Consider the following 19873-nt stretch of genomic DNA (forward strand, 5'->3'; position numbering starts at 1 on the left):
TAGGCATGCTTAGAAAGGGAGAAGGTGATGAACATGATCTTGGCATTCTCCCCACCTGGTTTAGTAATAGAAAAATGATGGGGCCTAATCTCTCTAATTACGCCCTGTGGATACCTTATCTAGTGTCACCATCAAGTATTTTCACCAATCACTTCATTTTTATCACATTTTTAAAAATTGGTTTTGCCAACTTGATGTTTTCTGGATCTTATCCCCGTTTCTTTCACATTAACACCTGTGACTTACCTGTGGCTCACCTGGTGAGCTGTATATGAGCGAGCATAGTTATCTCCATGAAGATTGGAAAATTGACAGGAAGAAAGTTGCAGAAAGCTTAAAGCCCCTCAAAGTCATGGTGATTTTCTTCTAAATTCTTTTGCATGAATATGGTATTAAACAGAGCTGTAGGAAATGAGAGATTAAACATAAATTTGAACCCCGTACTCTGGAAGTTAGGTAAAATTCCATTACATTTGAATACTTCTATGCAAGCAATTTGTTACCCTTTATCCTTTAGTGGAATTGATGAACAGGTGGTTTTCAGAAGCTCACTCAGTATATTTAGCCTCTGAAATTTGAGCAACTCGAGATTTGATTGGCTGCTCTGGCCACATGATAATTCGGAGCCCAGGCTCCTCGCTGGCTCTTGCCTGGGGTTCTCAGGAGGGGAGAGTTGGGAGAGGCTTTGCTGCTGAGGAAATTTATTTGGTAGATTGAAGGTAAGGCCAATTTACGGCTTTTTCTGTAATATTCTTTCAGGAGCTGTTCCACAACTTCCTTTGAAGTATTTTCCAAAGTTTGGGTTGTAACTGGGGAAATGAGTGATGCAAATGTGACTAGGAAAGTTTGTAACCCCATTGCCCTACTCAGACCTTACTAATACGTGACATGTAGTGTGTGATTAGAGTCGAGTCCTATATTAACCAATTTATTGCTTGACTGAGTTGGCTCTGTTGTCTAACAATTTTTTTTCATTTTTTGCCTTTTTTTCCCTAAATATATTAGTACAAAAAGGATCTATGTTCTACGTTCCTATATTTATCTGGTTCTACTGGGCTTCATTTGCCTCAGAAGGAGCGGCAGTTTTGCTAGCGTAACAAAACCAGCCACAGCTGGGGTATTGATTTACATGGCAAATATCTTTGGGCGAAGGGACAGCTGCTCCAAATCATCATCCACTTTTATCAAGGGAGAGTCCTACTCTCTGGCGTCAAACTAAGAAGGCCTTGGGAGATCCTTTTGCTAGTTCCTGAATTAGAAGCTTAGGCCAGAGACCCACCATCTCATATGTACTTCAATCAATGCTTTAACAATTTGTTATTTTTCAGGTTTGAACAGAGCTACAGAAACAAAAGAGAAAAAGCCACACAGGCCAATGGTGTTCGGGAAGAGAATAACCCCATTGCCTTGAGGTTTCTATTTTTTCTTTTAAAGTCCATTGACAGATTTATTTTTATGTGTTCTAATTTGAAGCATAGGATCTATTGCATACAATGTAGTAGAACAGGATGGAGACCTAAGGCAGCCCTCCTAGAATTTGGATGCTACCAGGAAAAACTCCAACTTTTTCTGAAAGCCAAGCTGAACTTTCACTAAAATTTTTGCTTGAAATTTTACTTGAAAATACTGTTCTCCAGGTATCTGGAAATGTAAATACTCTGTACCTTTGAATCCAAACCCTTTACCTCCCTTACCTCAGCTTCCTTTTACAACTTTAGCTAAATTGATCATATAGCTAGAAGTAGCAATACAAAACATATTCCTGCGGGAATCAAGAGAAAGAAATTTGAAAAAAAAAAAAGAAATTTGAAGGCTCAGATTTTTTAGACCTGTATTTAAATGTCTTTTCTCACTTAGCCTGCAAAAATATATGAATATGTGGAATGGATTAGCCTTAAATTCTGTTTTTAGAATGTTATAAGATGGTTTCAGTCCTGGGGATAGATTCTAATGTATTTTCTAGTGTATAGATTCTAATGTATTTTCATTCGTCTGGAACATGAAAAGTTTGTAGGTGCCACTACTACTCTGGGAAAATGGCAGATGACGAAGAATATGAGGAGGTGGTGGAGGTAAGATTTTTTAAAATCCTGACTCTGACAGCAGAGAATTTTATGTGGCGACAATCAAAATCGTGTAGGTGAACTAATCATTCGAAAAACACATTGTCTATTATAACTTCTCAAGGAGTCATCATTAAAGCATAAGAAAGGAATATTTTACGTTCAGTTTCACTATAATTATGTGGGAGTAGAACTGAAAAGAAGTATCACTGTTTCCCACTTCTGCTTTTCTTTAAACTCTCAGGAAAAAAAAAAAAAGTGTGGTGTAAAGACAGATTTTCATTTGTCTTCTGAAGTTACATTCTTCCCCACTTCCCAGACCCCATGATCAAAGGGACTGAGGGGATGAAGAGAAAGTTCTGAGAACTGAACTCTATTTCTTAGTGTCTGCACAGCCACAGAGGAAAAAGCTACTTACTCTTTGCTTCAATCAGCTAATTATCTACGTATAGGGCGAAATGGACCAAGTGTTCAGAATAATATATATATATGAGCTTATAGACATATGGGAGATTTTATATATGTTTATGTGCACACACATACATATATAAAAGCAAACTCATGAGTTTATTTTTACTTGTCTCACAAGTGGCAGCTGGAGCCACACTTCCCCACCAACTCCAATATATTTACCCAAGGGAACAAGACTATCTTTTGCATTTGCATTTTGAAAAAAAACAAAGATCATAGTGGGCATCTTGAAATATTCCCTCAAGATTATTGGTGGATACCTGACATGAGTTATAAAGTTGTTAATTGTTTATTTTATATATATATATTTTATATTTATTTTATTTTATTTTGTTTTTATTATGTTGTGGGTTTTCTTTACCACCTCTTGCCTTTAGCATCCATGTGATACATTGCCATTGAATCTGAAGGTCCTTAATTACCAATTAACCATGATGATCTACACATGTGAAAATCTCTAAGTGCCCAAGATAGGTGGAGGCAGCTTTGAAAATCTGTGCTTTTTAATAAGAATGAAATTAACTTCAAGCGTTACCCAGAATCAAATTCAAATTGAACGTGCCAAAATTTGTCTTTGGAAGATTATTTTATGGAGCAGTTTATATTTAGGTCAAGAAAATTTTATTCTACAAATAAAATTGCTTTTATTACTGAAGGATATGAAGAAGAAGGAAAAGAAAAAAAAAACCCAGACTGAGACTCATTCAATATAATGTTCAACTTATCTGGCTTAAATGCCAAAGGTCTTGTCTTCAGTGTTCAGTATTATCACTAGTGCATTTTACATACGACCCTGATGGTCAGAATAATCACTATGAAGCACTAGCACAATTATAAATTAAATTGCCTTTCCTATGATGGTAATACCAGGAATACTTTTTAGCCTCCAACTTAAGTATACCTTGTCTTTCTTAAAATAATTGTGTTCATTGGTCCCTGGAAATTGTCCTTAGTGCTGGATTTGATGGATTTAACTAGATGTCATAAAAATGGAGGAGGCTATTTTTAGGCATCTCACCCTTGCCATTTTGTTCCCATTACTGCTTCTGGGTCTGACCAGCAGGTGATATACTAATAGACTTTCTGCCAGAGAGAATTGAACCAAGGTCTCTCTGACCTCAAAAAAGATGCCATGAGAATGGGATGGTGGCAGATTTAAGAAAATGGGCAGGGAAGAATTCACAAAACAGACAGGAACTAGCTTTAAAAATATATCTCCTGGGGATCTTGGACAACTAAATAAAATTGTACTGTCATTCTGTACTCAAACTTAAACTTGGAAAGAAAGGAAAAGGCAGAGATGTACTATCTAATTAGTGGCACAGCTCTAAAAAAAAAAAGAGATTTGGCATGTAAGTTAATGCCAACCATTTGGATAATGTTGCCTTTTTTGGTAAGCTTTTTTCTAAGACATGTTTACTAATGATGAGAGCCCAGTAAAGGTAAAATTTGATGGCTACCAAAGAGCTGCTTTTACTTGGATGCTAAGAAAATCCAAAATAGTTGTGAATCACTCACTTTCATTTAAAATTTCTTTTCAAGTCACTGATGTTTTGTGTGGCCAGAAAAATGGTTCCATGTAGATCAGCATCAAATAGCATTTCCTAAAGTGTCCAAATGATAGTTCCCAGGTGATGAAGGCACAGCACACAAGAGATTCTCTGTCCTGTAAGAGCTTGTGATTTATGTTGCTATGTGTAAGGGCACAGAGACAGAATTAGATTTCAAATTTTTAAAAAATAGTACAGGAGCAAAGAAAGCACAGGAGTGGGGGACATTAAGCAAGTTTTATGCTAATTTTACTGCAGGTGAAACAGACCATGTGGCCTACTGACAATGGTTAAGTAATTTGATGAGAGTTCACTGAACCAAGGGCAAAAGAAAGGCCCCCAAGAGGGATTTTGCCTTCAGTGTTTTTTCCTCCCCCCAAGAATATGTTTTGGTGGTAAAGAAAAAATGAAGCATAAAATGTTATACATTTTGTTAACTGAGAAAATGAACCAAGTGTTTCATTTTTATCCCTTTCCTTGTATGCCTCGGCCTAAACTAGTCTTTCCTTCTGTTCACCCAGCTTTGCTGGGTGATGCTGGGGGCAGGATTCCACTCTCCTTAGCATCTGAAACAAAATGTCAGCCAGCTCCTATCCACGTCTATTTATTGCTAGTGATGTCAGAAGTAGCTCAAAAGTAGATTTGACTTCATATCCAGCCTGCAGGCACCTCAGAGCCATCAGTGGCAAATCGCTGCCTAACTTTCCCACATTTTGTTGATGAGGAATTTCTCCGTAGCAACCCTTTCAGGACCATCATGCTACTAGAAGCAATTTGCCCATCACTCCAGAAGAAACTCTTATTACTTAGTACTCAGGGTGGTACTTGGTACTCAGGGTGAGATGTGTCTGTGCTTTCGGATCTATCATTTCCATGATAACAATATTTTAAAATTTTATTCACACTGAGGTTTCTGGTTTTCTTTTTTATTGTTAGTCAGCAGTGAGTTTTATCACAGTTCCTCTCTGCCAACCCACACACTCAAGATATTGTTATTATATTCTTTTCTCAGCAAACTCTATCTAGGGTACCATAAGAAAAAACTTTTACTTGTCTCAAGTGAAATAGCTTCAGCAGAGAAATAGCCAGCATCAGACACTTTCCTCGTCATTCTGTCTGCATCTCCTTGTCCAGTCTGAGGGCTTTCACTGTAGCTACCCTGATGTTTCACATAGTTGGAATGTGTTCCAAAATGTGAACAGCCTCCCTCATCTACGTCCTTCCCACAAATATTGAAAACCAACTGGACTAGTGAAATAAGCCAAGTGGTTCTACTGAGGCAGAGCAGAGGTGATTTCTGCTTTAGTTCTCATGATAACTTTGTTCTCTATTTATAGTATTACACAGAGGAGACAGTCTATGAAGAGGTGCCGGGGGAGGTAAGACCCAGCCCACACCTGCACGAGCTGCATGCTCATTAAAGCAGAGGGAGCCTTCTCCTCTCTCAGACTCCCAGGGCCACCGAGCTGGCAAAAGGGAGAATCTGGAGGATCACTCACCTGTGTGCCCAGCAGCCGGTGTTAAAAGAATGAACGTTACCTGTTTTTACTATTCAATATATCCAAGATGGCTAGGGATGGTTTCCCTTGTTACTCGTATTGTATTTTTGGTGTAGGTGATGCTTATTAGAATGACGTCATTGGCTATCACCACTCTCTGACTGCAGCATAGGTATTGCCTTGGACTTGTGATTTGCACGGGGACCAACAGTTTTATTGTGTACTGTCATAACTTCTGGGGCACCAGCTCTGCCAAAAGAGATGGCACCTCCAAGCCTTTGTTCTTGATGATACAATAAAATGCTACTTAGATTTTGGCACATTAGGAATTCTGAGAAAGTCATTTCCATAAATATTCCAAGTTGGAACTATTTTTTTCAAGCTCTCTCATGCTTCATTTTCTGCATGGAGCTGTTTCTCTTGAGCATGACAAATAGTGATATGGATGGCTAACCCTGAAGCCTGCATAAAAACTAACATCTGTAGATGTTGTAAATTGGTTAGTTTCTCACCATCAACCATACATCAGTAATAACAGGCAGAGAGCAACCTATTAACAATGATCTGACAAGAGTAGAGGTAGTTGTCATAGATGTACAATTTCCTTATCATTTAGGTTTCTATTTTCATAATTGATGCTGGAACTCTTCCTTTGGTACAGATGATATAAGCTGTGAAGGAAATTTTACTATGAGATGGATTGAAGATTTAGCTACTTATCTTCTTTTCTTACATACTGTATTTTTAGCCTTGGACTAGACCCAAACTTTGGACCTTCGTTTCTTCCACTATAAAGCCTGTTGTAAGAAACAACAATCTCCCACCTACCACATACGTAGGACTGTTGTGAGGCTAACCAATTACCCCATTATGTTGTCATCATTATTCTTGTCTACCTAAGCATTTATTAGTGTAAATGGCACTCCAGTTCACATTAATTTTTTTAAAACATCTTTATTGGAGTATAATTGCTTTACAATGTTGTGTTAGTTTCTGCTGTATAACAAAGTGAATCAACTCTATGTATACACATATCCCCATATCCCCTCCACCTGTGTCTCCCTCCCAGCCTCCCTATCACACCCCTCTAGGTGGTCACAAAGCACCAAGCTGATCTCCCTGTGCTAACTGACTAAGCCAAAAGAATGGTAATCACTTGTAATATTGATGTGATTCATTTTTTCAAGTTCATCATTCTTTGTCTCATACTACAGAATGCTTAAAACACCTGCAGAACAAGCAACCAACTTTTTCTTAGAATCATTTAAAAGTTAATATTAAAGTCAAGAATTTGAGCTTTATTTGATTGTCTTCATTTTTTTGTTCCCTGATCCCAGTTTGCTTTTACTTTACCCATGCAGTTTAAGAAGATTTTTGAATGTTTGAAAATATTTTTATTTTTGATTTTTATCCTATCTTAAGGTGTTCCTTTAGGCAAATGGAATTTTAAGGTAATGTTGCAAGTCAGTAAAGAGTAACCATTTTATTCCATGCAATCTGACACAATCAGCATTCAGATTTATGTCACACAATATGCCTTCACATGAATATAGCATGTGAGTTCCTGCTTTGGCCTGCTTTAGATATGGAGAAGTAACACCAGGGATATCAGTCTGACTTGAAGTTAGAATAATGTATATCAGGACTATGGTATCTCAGTTTTTACTTTCATAACAATGTTGCCAAATTTTGACATAACTGCATGTCAAATTTTCAGACAGTAACAGAAATCTATGAAACTACGACAACAAAGACATCTGACTATGGGCAAACAGAAACTTCCAAACCGGCACTGGCACAGCCAGTACCAGCAAAGCCGATGGGGAGGAAGAGAATCGTTCGAAAGAAGGTGGACTCTTCAAAGTTCATGACCCCTTACATTGCACACAGTCAGAAAATGCAGGATCTCTTCAGCACAGTAAGTTTCAAACAACTTCTGCTTCTCTGGTTTTATTATTGAGAAATTACTGATCTCAGCCAACTCTGTTTTGGATGCTGGCTGGATTTTGTTTCTCAACCATGTATGAGACAAAACTTATTGTACAGAAATATAATGTCTTGTAACTCTTGAATTCTGCTTTCAGGTAATTTACTTGCACCATTGCAGCATCAGGGGAAGCATCCTTATTGAAATTGTCCCCACAAAATAAGCATAAGGCCAACTATAAAGCATTTACTGGATTTAATCACTCTTTAATAGCCAGTCTAGAATAATGAAATCATAGTTATAGATTTATAGATATAGATTTAGTTGAAATCAGTTCACAGAAGCTGAATAACACTTACCTACACTATGTCTGAGCATGATGCCCTTCAAGTAGACTAGCTAACAGTATATAACAAGGTCTCTAGGAGGTATAGTGAAAAAGAACGTGTAGTTGAACAAGCCAGGATCAGACTAAGAACTCTTCTGAAAATGAGGATCAGAATGTTTTACTGTACCTTGGAACAGCAGTTTTTTAACTGTGGCTGCACAGTGGAATTCCCAAGGAGCTTTAAAACTACTGATGCCCAGGCTGTTCTAGTTTAATTGGTCCAGGCAGGCCTGGGACCTGTAGAGGAGGATTTTTAAAAGCTTCTCCGGCTCTAATGTGCAGCCCAGGTTGAGAATCACTGCTTTTGATGATCCCTGGTCCTTACATTTCCATGGACAGTTTGTAAGTTACACTGACTGGCAGCAGGTTTAGACCCCTTTGAATGGATCTCACTTGTTGATTTCCAGAGTAGACTGAGGTCTCACTAGGTGGCCTGATTGCACATCCTCTGGAGGTTTGAAAAAGATGAAAGGTACTCAGGGGTACATCGAATTATATAGGATTAATGCTTATGTCAAAAGCATCCTGTTGTGGTTGGCCAATAAATATTCATTTCTGGTTGAGTGTTAACTACTGGGGACTATTTGGTAAATTTCTAGTTCAGATTATTGAATGATCTAAAATTTAGGTTTTCTAAAGTTTAGATTTCTAAAAACAAGATTATCTTGCCTCTTTTATCACAGTCGTATTCAGCAAAGATAGAAAAATTTATTTGTCAATTTATTGCCATAAAAATCTCATTAATTCAGACACTAATATTCAAGAATTTCTGATGGTCTGAACAAAATGTTGGCAAAGGTTTGTAATATTTTTAAAGTGATTAGTAATGAAATCAATAGTATAATTTAGATTGTTGACTATTCCACTTGAGTCTTCCTGAAGCATTAATAATGATAAATTATGCATATTATTGTTAAAGCAAGAACTCGTATATTTAGCAGAAATAATAAAATTGCATTCCTTTTTAAAATACTCATAATTTAGACTTCCCATTAATTCAGCTGGTGTCTCAGTTATCTAAATTACTGAGATTTAGCTGCAACTTCTGAACTGAATATTTTTGCATTGTATTAGCAATCAAATCTTTTCAGACTTGACTCAATTTCTATAATTATTTCCTAAAATTATTGAGGTTCCAGCTTTTTATGTGTGAATTTAGACGATAAAAATATTGAAAGAATCATTTTAGGGCATTTCCAAGACAATATTTTATAATAAAATTTCTACTGTCTCCAGTATTCAGCCATGTTTAGGAAGAACAATTAACATATGTATTTTAGTTTTTGTTGAGAATCAGGGTAGGGGACAAAAAGAGAGCTATTATAATTGATAATTGTTATAACCTGCAAGATTAAAAAAATAAGATGGGGATGTGTGCATTGCCTGAAATTTCTGCTACTGTGTTGTCAGGGTTTAGGCTAATATCTGATATTCTTTTTAGAATAAATACAAGGAGAACTATGAGAAGGCAAAAGGACAGCCATATGCCATCACAACTGATACCCCAGAACTTCGCAGAATCAAGAAAGTACAAGATCAACTCAGTGAGGTGGGCTGCATTGCTAAAATAAAGGAGAGAGACATTTCAAATATATGCCTACTACTGGGAATTTGAGGGCTTTAAATAGATGTGGAGAGAATAAGGGGTCGAATTACTATGAGCCAGTCCAGAAATCTAGAGGAAGCAACGGCCATAGATTATGCTGCTGTAAATGTGACTCTAAAGAGATTTCTAAAAGCTTGGCTTAAAGGTGATATGAGATGGGAGTTCCAGCTCTCTGTGATCCTCCATACTGGAGCACAGGGAGGCTGAAATTTGCCCGGGAAAGCAGACACGCAGTAAATACAAGTGCTCTATAGATCTTTGGAGATCACAGTTTTCTACCTAAAATGCAGAAACTTGGCTTTGTGATGCAGACATAGAGTGATTGGGTCAGTGCTCTTTATTATAAGATATTCTTTAATATACTCATATGTTCATGCCTGTCATGAGTTCTAATTGTGCATTATTTTTGTAGGTTAAGTATCGAATGGATGGCGATGTTGCTAAAACTATTTGTCACGTAGACGAAAAAGCAAAGGACATTGAACATGCAAAGAAAGTGTCGCAGCAAGTCAGTAAGGTAAGGTCATGGGATGGATAGCTGGGGTACTAAATAGCATGTGCATTGTCTCTGCCTGGCCTTAGAGGAGAAAACTGGACTGGCCAGATCCTGCTCACCAGTCTCACTTGAACCCACAGGCATGGTGGGCTCTAACGGCAACACGTGTCAGGGAGGCTGCACAGGTGACTGAAGTGGCCGGTCAGAGCTATGGGGGTTGGAAAGCCCAGGCCATGCCACTCAGCTCCAGGCAGGTGCTGCACAGAATGCAGTCCCAGTGTCACCAGAACCTCTTATTTATTTTTTAAAGAAGTTGGGAGGTGAATTTTTATGAGAAATCTCCAAATTTCAAAGGTAGGCAACTAATTAAAACATTAAAAAAAAATACCATCTAAGTCAAACACATCTACCATCCAAATTCAGTGAATGACTGACAGGTTGCAACCTTTGTAAAGAATCTCTAGAGAATCAGAATCATGATTTAGTTTACAAAATCAGGCTTTTCAAGTAAAAGCTTACTAATGCAGGCAAATTATCAGGGGATGTCGACATGGTCAATGTTTCCATAATTGATGCTGGTGGCACATCAGCAGGCTTTGCATGAGGACAACTTGAGTTTGAAAGACTCTTCATAGTGCTCTCCTTTTGTGCTCTAAATCCTCATGCCCTTGTGGGAGACATCAAGTCACAGGTCCTCTGTTCTTTCTGTCCAGGTTTTATACAAGCAGAACTGGGAAGACACCAAGGATAAGTACCTGCTTCCTCCTGATGCCCCTGAACTTGTCCAGGCCATCAAGAACACAGCTATGTTCAGTAAGGTAAGGGCTTCTGCTCTGTCACCACTTCTATCTTCTCATGTCCTCCCACACGTCATGCAGAGGGATACCCCGTAAACCCTGGCTAATCTGGAATATGGTTCCCCAACCATTTTGTGAGTAACCTTGAGACATGTGGGGCTACAGGGGTGGGGCTGGCCAGGAGGAACTGAGAAGAAAGCTCTTGGGCCAAGTAGAGGAGAGGGTCTGAACAACCGGGGAAAACAAAGATGCACCTGAGAGCCTGCTGTGAGATCCACAAAGACCCACAGAGTGTACACTTTGGATATTCCCAGCTGTCACTCTCATTAAAGCTTTAATTTTCTCACTCTTATTAAAGGTTTATTAAAGGTTTAAGCACAGCAATTATGCTAAGTGCTTCCTGGCTCCTTACATTTGCATTAGTACTTGCTGCAGGAGGCAGGTGCAGTTACAGAGGGGAGATGAAACAAAATCAGACACGTCTGCCCTTCTGTAAGTAAGACTTGTCAGGAGAAGCTGGAGAAGCTATTAATAAATATGACTTGGATTGAATGGAATTTGTGAATTCCACTTACCTTTGCTCTCACCTTGCCCTGGGTTCTTTATGCCATTGATGGATGAATTCAAAATTATATATTTCAAGTAAGTGTGTTCTCACGTTCTCATAACTTTCATTCTTCCCTGATTTAGAAACTTTACACTGAAGACTGGGAAGCTGACAAAACTTTGTTTTATCCATATAATGATAGCCCGGAGCTGAGGAGGGTTGCCCAAGCCCAGAAAGCTCTCAGTGACGTAAGTGCAGTGCAGTGTGCACATTTGGGAGTGTGGAATCAGGACACCTCGAATTATGTCTTCTAGCCAGAAGTTCATTGCAACTCCTCCTGTAAAAAAGACTAAGTGCTATTATTGTAAAGGAGTACATCTAGAATCATGATAATTTATGATGTCTAATTTAAATTAGATTTTATAATTTATATTACATATAAGTTAGTCTAATGCCCTCTTCTTACTGGTGGGGAACATGCGTCTAAGGTCACATAAGTAGTTAGTGGCAGAGCCCAGGCCAAAAGCCTCGTCTTGTGATCCTAAGACCAATGTTCTTTCCGCTAGAGCATGTGTCCTTCTATCCCGCTGGCTGGAGTTAAGTTTTTCTGTGACATTAGAGTGGCATTTAAAAAAACTTATTGGGATTATAGCCACCTTCCCAGTTGTATTAAGGGAACAATGTTATTGAAGGATTTTGATTTGCTATCCTAATCATAAAGTCTGAACTGTGGTATGTCCCCTACTTCTGCACGGGGGACCTGACTACGTACTTGTCCAAACATCTTGGTGTGGTTATCTCACAAAGAGCTCTCACCATTGAGTGTACATAGAGGATATTTCAGAGTTAGTGAAAAAAAAAAAATATTCAGCAGCCCCACTGGCCAGAATTTTAGTATCCTAGACCTTGAAATCTTTATTAGAGGAACTTAAAAGGCATAATAGAGCTCTTAGAATTGAGAGCAGCAGCAGCAAAGATGACCACTTGGGTCCAGCACTAGCCCTTGTTTTGAGGTACTTTATTTCTTGACCCCTTGATTTGCTAGAGGCCATACTGAAAATAAGACTGCTCTAGGCTTCAGGAAAACACTGTATTATAGAATGAGACATTGTCTTTCATTCAATAGACCCCTGAACCTTACGTTAAACATAGACTTAAGTCACTTGGCATCTTGAGACTCATTAGAATGCATCCTAGGATCCTATCTTGCCCTGAACTGAAGTTATACATACTCATTTGAAGGTTATCTCCAACTTTTGAGCTCTATTTTTTAATTCCTATCATTTGATATCAACTGCAAGTTTAATAGACATATTTCTATCCCAGTTTGCATATATTTGATTAAAATATAGCACAGATATAATCCTATCCTTCCACAGGGTAAATTAGGAAGTAACGGAGGCATAACAAAATTTTAAGGCCTGCTAGTAAATGGCAGCAATTTTAATGTGTGGGGACCTTCTGCCTCTCTTTTAAGATTAGCTGTTTGGTTTTGAATCTCATAAATGTACAATGTTGTTGTGTGGCCTTTATCAAGTGAGCAATAATTTTTTTTTATTGAAAGTCCATTATGCATGCATACCTGGCAGGATGAAAAAGTACAAGAAATTTTCATCCTTTCCCCCTGAGAATTTAAAACCAGGCTGGTAAGATGAAAGTGTTCTATAACAAACAAGACAAAAATTAAAAAAAACAAAAACAAAAAAGCCAAACCCAAACCCTACAGTCTAATATTTGCTAAGAGAAAGACAGGACATGTGTGAATAATCAGAGAAAGCCATGTGGAGGTGGTGATCCCAAGGGAATAGGTACTGATGAACAGGAAAGGCATTTTGAGGAGAGATAGTACTGGACAAAGGGACAGTAGTGAAATGAGTCTGGAGTTTCAGGGGACAAAGTAAGTGAATGCTTGCTGTGATAAACCATAATGGAAAAGAATATAAAAAAAGAATGTCTCTGTGTATAACTGAGTCACTTTGCTGTACAGCAGAGATGGGCACAACATTGTAGATCAACTCTACTTCAATTTAAAAAAATTGAAAAAAAAAAGAAAGTGAATGCTTGGGTGGTCAGTTAGGAAGGCACTTGTAAGAAACTGGTAGCAGGACCTTGAAAATCAGACAAAATAGCTTTGATATAATATGGTAGGCATTGAGAAGCATCATAAGATTTTGGAGAGGAAAACAACATGAAAAAAGTAGAATCTCAGGAGGCAGACAGCAGAAGCAAGAAGAACTACAGTCCTGCAGCCTTTGGAACGAAAACCACATTCACAGAAAGATAGTCAAAATGAAAAGGCAGAGGACTATGTACCAGATGAAGGAACACGATAAAACTCCAGGAAAACAACTAAATGAAGTGGAGATAGGAAACCTTCCAGAAAAAGAATTCAGAATAATGATAGTGAAGATGATCCAGGACCTCGGAAAAAGAATGGAGGCAAAGATCGAGAAGATGCAAGAAATGTTTAACAAAGACCTAGAAGAATTAAAGAGCAAACACCTGAAAGTAGAATCTGGAGAAATTTTGATGGACCATATGGTGGATTGAGACAGGGAACATCATGATTTGTAGAACATTATTTTAGTAACACAGACAAATCAGAGGGATGGTGGAGACAAAGGAGAGGAAGAAAGGAATCTGAAGGTGGTATTTAAAAAAGTGTTAATGACATTAGATATTGGAGATAAAGGTGAGAAAGGAAACATCCATGAGTTTATGACAGACTGGTAGTCTGGGTGAATAGGGGTATAAGTGGTAAAGATGCCTTTAGTGAAAAGAGAAATAGAGTTGAGATAATGGAAGAAACATTCAGATCAAGGCATTTGATAAACTAGAAATTTAGTTCTATTGCACAGGTGTATTATCAGGACAAGAGATTAATATTTGAGTCAAATAATTTTTAAAAACTGACAACTGTAGACATGAAAATGTATGAGGGAGGCAGAACAGTGTTTGGCCAAGAGCAGAGTTCTGGAGGACACCCACACTTAGGACACCTGGAAAGGAGCCAACAGAAGAATGACAGAACAAAGGTCAGAGAAGTTGAAGGGGAACCAGGAAATGCCATGTCATGTAAGCCTAGGGAGAAGTTTCCAAGAAGACTCTTAATCTCCAAATGTCTCCTTTTACCCACAAAATGGAGAGATGAAGGGTCACCTCCATGCCACTTTAGTGCTATGGACTTTGAACAATTAAAGTTGACCACATTTTTTGAGATATCTCAATAAAAGACATAATGAAGAAGAATTTATAATAACGAAGTAGAATCTTCCCATCCCTGCCTCAGAAAGACTTGGCAGTTGAGGTATGGCTTTTATTTTTGCTGCAGACCAAGTATCAGATTACCAGCATGCCTATTAATACTGTTGTCAGCACCATGAACTTCTACAGTTATTGGACACAGGGCCCCAAACAAGCTGTTGTCCACAAACATACCACTGGGTATGTTCATAGATTTTGAGCTAAGTGTTTGGTTTCAGAGGCTCTCTCTCCCTCTCTGTGTCCTTAACCCTACTTACCATGTTTTCCTTATTATCTAAGTAGAGACAAATGACTTTGCAAACACTGAGAGTCTTTAAGCTGATCCAGAGTACCGAATTCTAACTAGACAGAATTCTGAACAAAGGTTCTTCAGAAATTAGGACTTCTAGATCTGATCTCTCAGAAAGTTCTTGACAGCATGTCATACTTAGTAAGCATTTCTCCTGGCAGAATGTTGCTTTCTCCTTAAGGACTTAGCTAGTCATGGAAAATACAGGTTGCCCTATGCCTAGAATAAGTCTTCACTTATTTAAAAGAAAATAAGCCATGGAATTAATACAAATACATTTTAAAATCTGTCTTTTATATCCCAATCGACTTAGTATTTGTGAAAGCGTTTATATAGGCACAAGGTAGATATTTTTAGAATAAGATATAGTTAGACTTGGTTAAAGTATGATGAAGATGATTGTGACCTTGGAACTATCCTACCTATTTACTTTATAAATAAGGATACTGCCACATGGAAGAAGAAATCATCTGTAGAAGTCTCACAGCTGAGTAGTGGAAGAGCTGGGAGGATAATTCTCCTCTTCAGATCTCCCCTGATGGCCTCTGTTTGTAAAACACACATTCAGAAATCAATCATCAAACCCTCGCTCCAGTCAGGTACTAGACAGGGAACAGGGTTCCCAAATGAGAGGTTGCCATCCCAGAGCTCACAATCCAAGGTGGGACAGACATGTAAACAACCAGTTACAATGTCATCCGATAATTCCTTTAAAGGAGGTAAGGGCCAAGTTGAGTGAGATCCCAGGAGAAGGTCATCAAGACAAAAAAGGCTCAAGAGGTGAAATCGTGCCTGTCCTGAGACATGAAGAATGAGTAGCAGTTTGCAAGCAGATGGGGAGAGGGTGGAGTTGGAGCTTCCAGGGAAAGGGAACAGCATGTCTGAGGTTCAGAGGCATAAAAGGACCTTGTGTGTCTGGGGATCTGTGAATGTTCTGCATTGTTAGAGGCAGGGGTCAAGACTGGTGGAAGAAAAAAACAGAGAAGTCAGTAGTGAAGAAAAAAGGGAGAACAGGAGCCAGGGGGATGCATAGTTAATGGGCACAGTGCTTATTTTAAGGTTCAAGAGGCCTTTTGTAGGCTGAAGGAAAGAAGCTAATGAAGGGGGGGCTGTTGAATCTGTAAGAAAGAAGAGGGGTGGCTTCTAGAGCTGGGTACCCAGGGCTACTGGAGTGAACAGCACCCCATGTGCAGGACTCATGCCCTGCAAGGGATGCTTCCTCTGAGCCATGCAGGGGCTGGGAGAGGCAGGGATGAGGATAGATAAAGATAAGTGTGTAGCCTGTCTTTATGAAGGAGGAAGCTGAGAGGAAAATGGAGAGGATTGGACAGTGTTGGGGTTTCAGACGAGTCACTGGGAGTAGAGACTGACCAGAGACACAAAATGGCATGTTCAAGCTTCAGTAAAGGCGAAGTAGCAATTGGATGCCATAAATGCAGAGTTTTGGGCACAGAGCACCAAGCAAGTAGCTGTTCACAGAACATACCATTGGGTAGACACATAGATTTCAACTAGAGGCTTGGGTTCCAGAGGTTCCCTCTCCCACCTCTGCACCTTCTTCCAGTGTCCCTTTTAACCCTGCTTATGGTGCTGTCATTACCTAATCCATAGAGTTGTGTGATTTTCCTCAGCAGCACTCAGCATCCTGGATATAAGAACAGCTGAAGTGTGTGCTTGACTTTTCCAGAGCTGGGAGTTTGTGAGCAGGTGTGATGTAAAGACAAGGGGATGGGAGTTGAGGGTGCTACTTAAGAGAATATCTTTAGTTGTAAATCATGGTGTGGAGACGAATGGAAGGGGATGGATGTAAGGCCAATAGTCTTGGAGAAGGAAGACTCAAAGGAATTGAAATCACTAGTAAAGCTGAGAGAAAGGGCCTGTAACATTTAAAAGGATAAATTACAGTACTCTAAAATGTAAGACTTCAAATAAAGTGGAAGACATAGCCCTTTCTAAAAAATGTCAACAAATGGAATGTGGGAAGTAGATTAATTTGCTATAGCTCTTGAGCATCCCTGTCTTTTATTTTGTCAGATTGCCTACAAAAAAGGTCACGCTGAACAGCAAACTCGATTCACATCTCTGCCGGATCCTCCAGATATAGAATTTGCCAAGAAAGTGACGAATCAAGTGAGCAAGGTAAGTAAATGGGGCTGGGACACTGTTTCCCTTGAAAACTCTGCTGAATAATCTCAGCCATCAGAGAAAGTAACTAAGGTAAACCTAAAAACGCAACACAAACACTAAGAGTATTTGTGTATATGACCGGAAAACTCTACGGCTAAAGAAACACATCCATTAACACTGTGGAACCATGTTAATAAATACTCAGCCAGCTTGATGACTCAGTGATTGATACATGGGAAAGTGTTTTGAGAACAGAACCCATGTCCTGATGTCCTTTGACATTTTGACTTATGAGAGGGATTCTAACAGAGTAACCAAGTAACTGCAAATTTCCACAAAGGATCTGATTGTTTTAATTCAGTGCAGACCCTGTATAGTTTTATGCTCAGAGTCAGACTTGGAGAAAATAAGAGTGCATGAGTGGTCTCTCAGATGTAGTTTGGTTAGACAGCCCTGGGAAGTGCACCTCATAATTTTTAAGGCCCTGGCAAACAGCTTACTCTGTCTGTATTTAGTCTGGTAAACTAGCTCTGAGGAATGCAGCCCTGACAGGGAATGCAGAGAAACAGATGTTCAGCTGATGAATAGATCCATGCTAAATTCCCATTTTATTTGTTTTGTTTTTGTTTTTTGTTTTTTGCGGTACATGGGCCTCTCACTGCTGTGGCCTCTTCTGTTGCGGAGCACAGGCTCCGGACGCGCAGGCTCAGCGGCCATGGCCCACGAGCCCAGCCGCTCCACGTCATGTGGGATTCTCCTGGACCGGGGCACGAACCCGTGTCCCCTGCATCGGCAGGCGGACTCTCAACCACTGTGCCACCAGGGAAGCCCCTAAATTCCCATTTTAATTTGGCCCAAATCAGGCCACTTTCTTCTGGGATACTGCTGCTTTTAAATACTTTCCTTTGCCCTCTGTGGAGTTGACTGTCAGTTTGGTCTTCTGCTTGAATTGTGATGGGACCTCATGATTTCTATCTTGTTTAAGTATTTTGGGGGAAATTATGTCTCCAGTAAAGGAGAAGGAAGAAGATTACAGATGATGAAGTCTATTCAGCAATATTTTTTAGTGTCTGACATTGCAGATTACCTACTGGTGTAACCAAGGGCTAGTTGGATAAAAGATCTAAGTACAGTAAATTTTCACTGATAGGAATACCGTGAACCTGAAATTTTGCCCAGGCAGGGCTAAGCAGATATTAACTTCAGAACTAACTATTCACAAAGAGATGGCCTCCTGAAAGTGTTGCTACTGTAAATAAGATTGGAGAGAAGGACAATTAGAGAGAAGGATGGTTATTTATTTATTTTTGGGGGGGAGAAAAATAAAAAATGGCTTTCAAGTAGTCATTTAGAAAGAAAAATGAATCTATTTTTAATATTTGCAACATTCTTTTACCTCATTTGAGTATGCGGGGTGGGTACTTGAAAGTGATTTTAAAAAAATCTATTTCAAACTCCTCTATAGTCAGTCTCTCCACTAATTTAGGCTTGCCAGTTAGTCTAGAGCTGCACTCTTTTTTTTTTTTAACATCTTTATTGGAGTATAATTGCTTTACAATGGTGTGTTAGTTTCTGCTTTATAACAAAGTGAATCAGCTATATGTATACATAAATCCCCATATCCCCTCTGTCTTGCGTCTCCCTCCCACCCTCCCTATCCCACCCCTCTAGGTGGTCACAAAACGCCGAGCTGATCTCCCTGTGCTATGCGGCTGCTTCCCACTAGCTATCTATTTTATGTTTGGTAGTGTATATATGTCCATGCAACTCTCTAACTTTGTCCCAGCTTACCCTTCCCCTCCCCGTATCCTCAAGTGCATTCTCTAGTAGGTCTGCATCTTTATTCCCGTCTTGCCCCTAGGTTCTTACAATTTTCATTTTTTTCTTTTTCTTTTTTTTTAGATTCTATATATGTGTGTTAGCATACGGTATTTGTTTTTCTCTTTCTGACTTATTTCACTCTGTATGACAGTCTCTAGGTCCATCCACCTCACTACAAATAACTTAGTTTCTTTCCTTTTTATGGCTGAGTAATATTCCATTGTATATACGTGCCACATCTTCTTTATCCATTCATCTGTCAATGGACACTTAGGTTGTAGAGCTGCACTTTTAGTAGAGTAGCCACCAGACACATGTGACTATTGAGCACGTGAAATGTGAGGGTATGAACTGAGTCCTATATGTGTGAAATATACACTGGATCTTGGATCTTGGACACTTGGTATGACAAAAGGTAAAATAGCTCATTATTTTATATTATGTTGAAATGACAATATTTGGCATCTATTGGCTTAAGTAAAATATATTACTAAAATTAATTTCCCACCTGTTCCTTTTTTACATTTTAAAGCATGGCTACTAGAAAACTTAACATTACAGTGGTGGCTTGGATTATATGCCTATTGGGTTGCAGCAGTCTGCTGGATGCAGAGACAGCATTGGGTACTTTGAAAGCATTGCTACAACTGGGTTTGCTTTGTGGAATAACAATACGATCCAAGGGGAGGAGGGCTGCGGATGAAGGTCATTAGATTCAGCCATGGTGATAGTTATTCATCCCAGTCTCATCCAGATTTCCAACTTCTAAATGGCTGTTGTGCATCCAAAATAATAATCAAATAATAATAGTCCCAAAATAATAGTCCCAAAAATAATTGGGAGGAAGTGCTTGTGATGGGTAGCAGTCCATCCAACAACAAACCATCCAGTAAGAGAGATGTAGGGCTGCCAGGGGTGACTTAGATATGGGACTTGCTGCCTTTCTTTTGAAGTTTTCCTCACTCTTAAGTTGCCTTGACCCATGTTTCAGTATCATTTCCTTTCTCTCCAAAAACGTAAAATCTCCT

General features: G+C 39.0%; 1 protein-coding gene across 1 annotated transcript in view; it reads left to right on the forward strand.

Annotated features, from left to right (window-relative positions):
- The window catches only part of NEB (nebulin), a 274918-nt gene that overhangs the window by 47875 nt on the left and 207170 nt on the right, over positions 1 to 19873 (forward strand). Inside the window, exons 6-14 of the mRNA XM_060016820.1 lie at positions 1329 to 1412; positions 2008 to 2072; positions 5422 to 5463; positions 7301 to 7501; positions 9340 to 9447; positions 9917 to 10021; positions 10714 to 10818; positions 11488 to 11592; positions 16932 to 17036. Of these exons, the coding sequence (XP_059872803.1) occupies positions 2037 to 2072; positions 5422 to 5463; positions 7301 to 7501; positions 9340 to 9447; positions 9917 to 10021; positions 10714 to 10818; positions 11488 to 11592; positions 16932 to 17036 (807 nt within the window). The 5' untranslated portion in view covers positions 1329 to 1412; positions 2008 to 2036. The remainder of the gene's footprint in view (positions 1 to 1328; positions 1413 to 2007; positions 2073 to 5421; positions 5464 to 7300; positions 7502 to 9339; positions 9448 to 9916; positions 10022 to 10713; positions 10819 to 11487; positions 11593 to 16931; positions 17037 to 19873) is intronic.

Source organism: Delphinus delphis, chromosome 7, assembly GCF_949987515.2.
Source record: "Delphinus delphis chromosome 7, mDelDel1.2, whole genome shotgun sequence".
NCBI classification, from domain to species: Eukaryota; Metazoa; Chordata; class Mammalia; order Artiodactyla; family Delphinidae; genus Delphinus; species Delphinus delphis.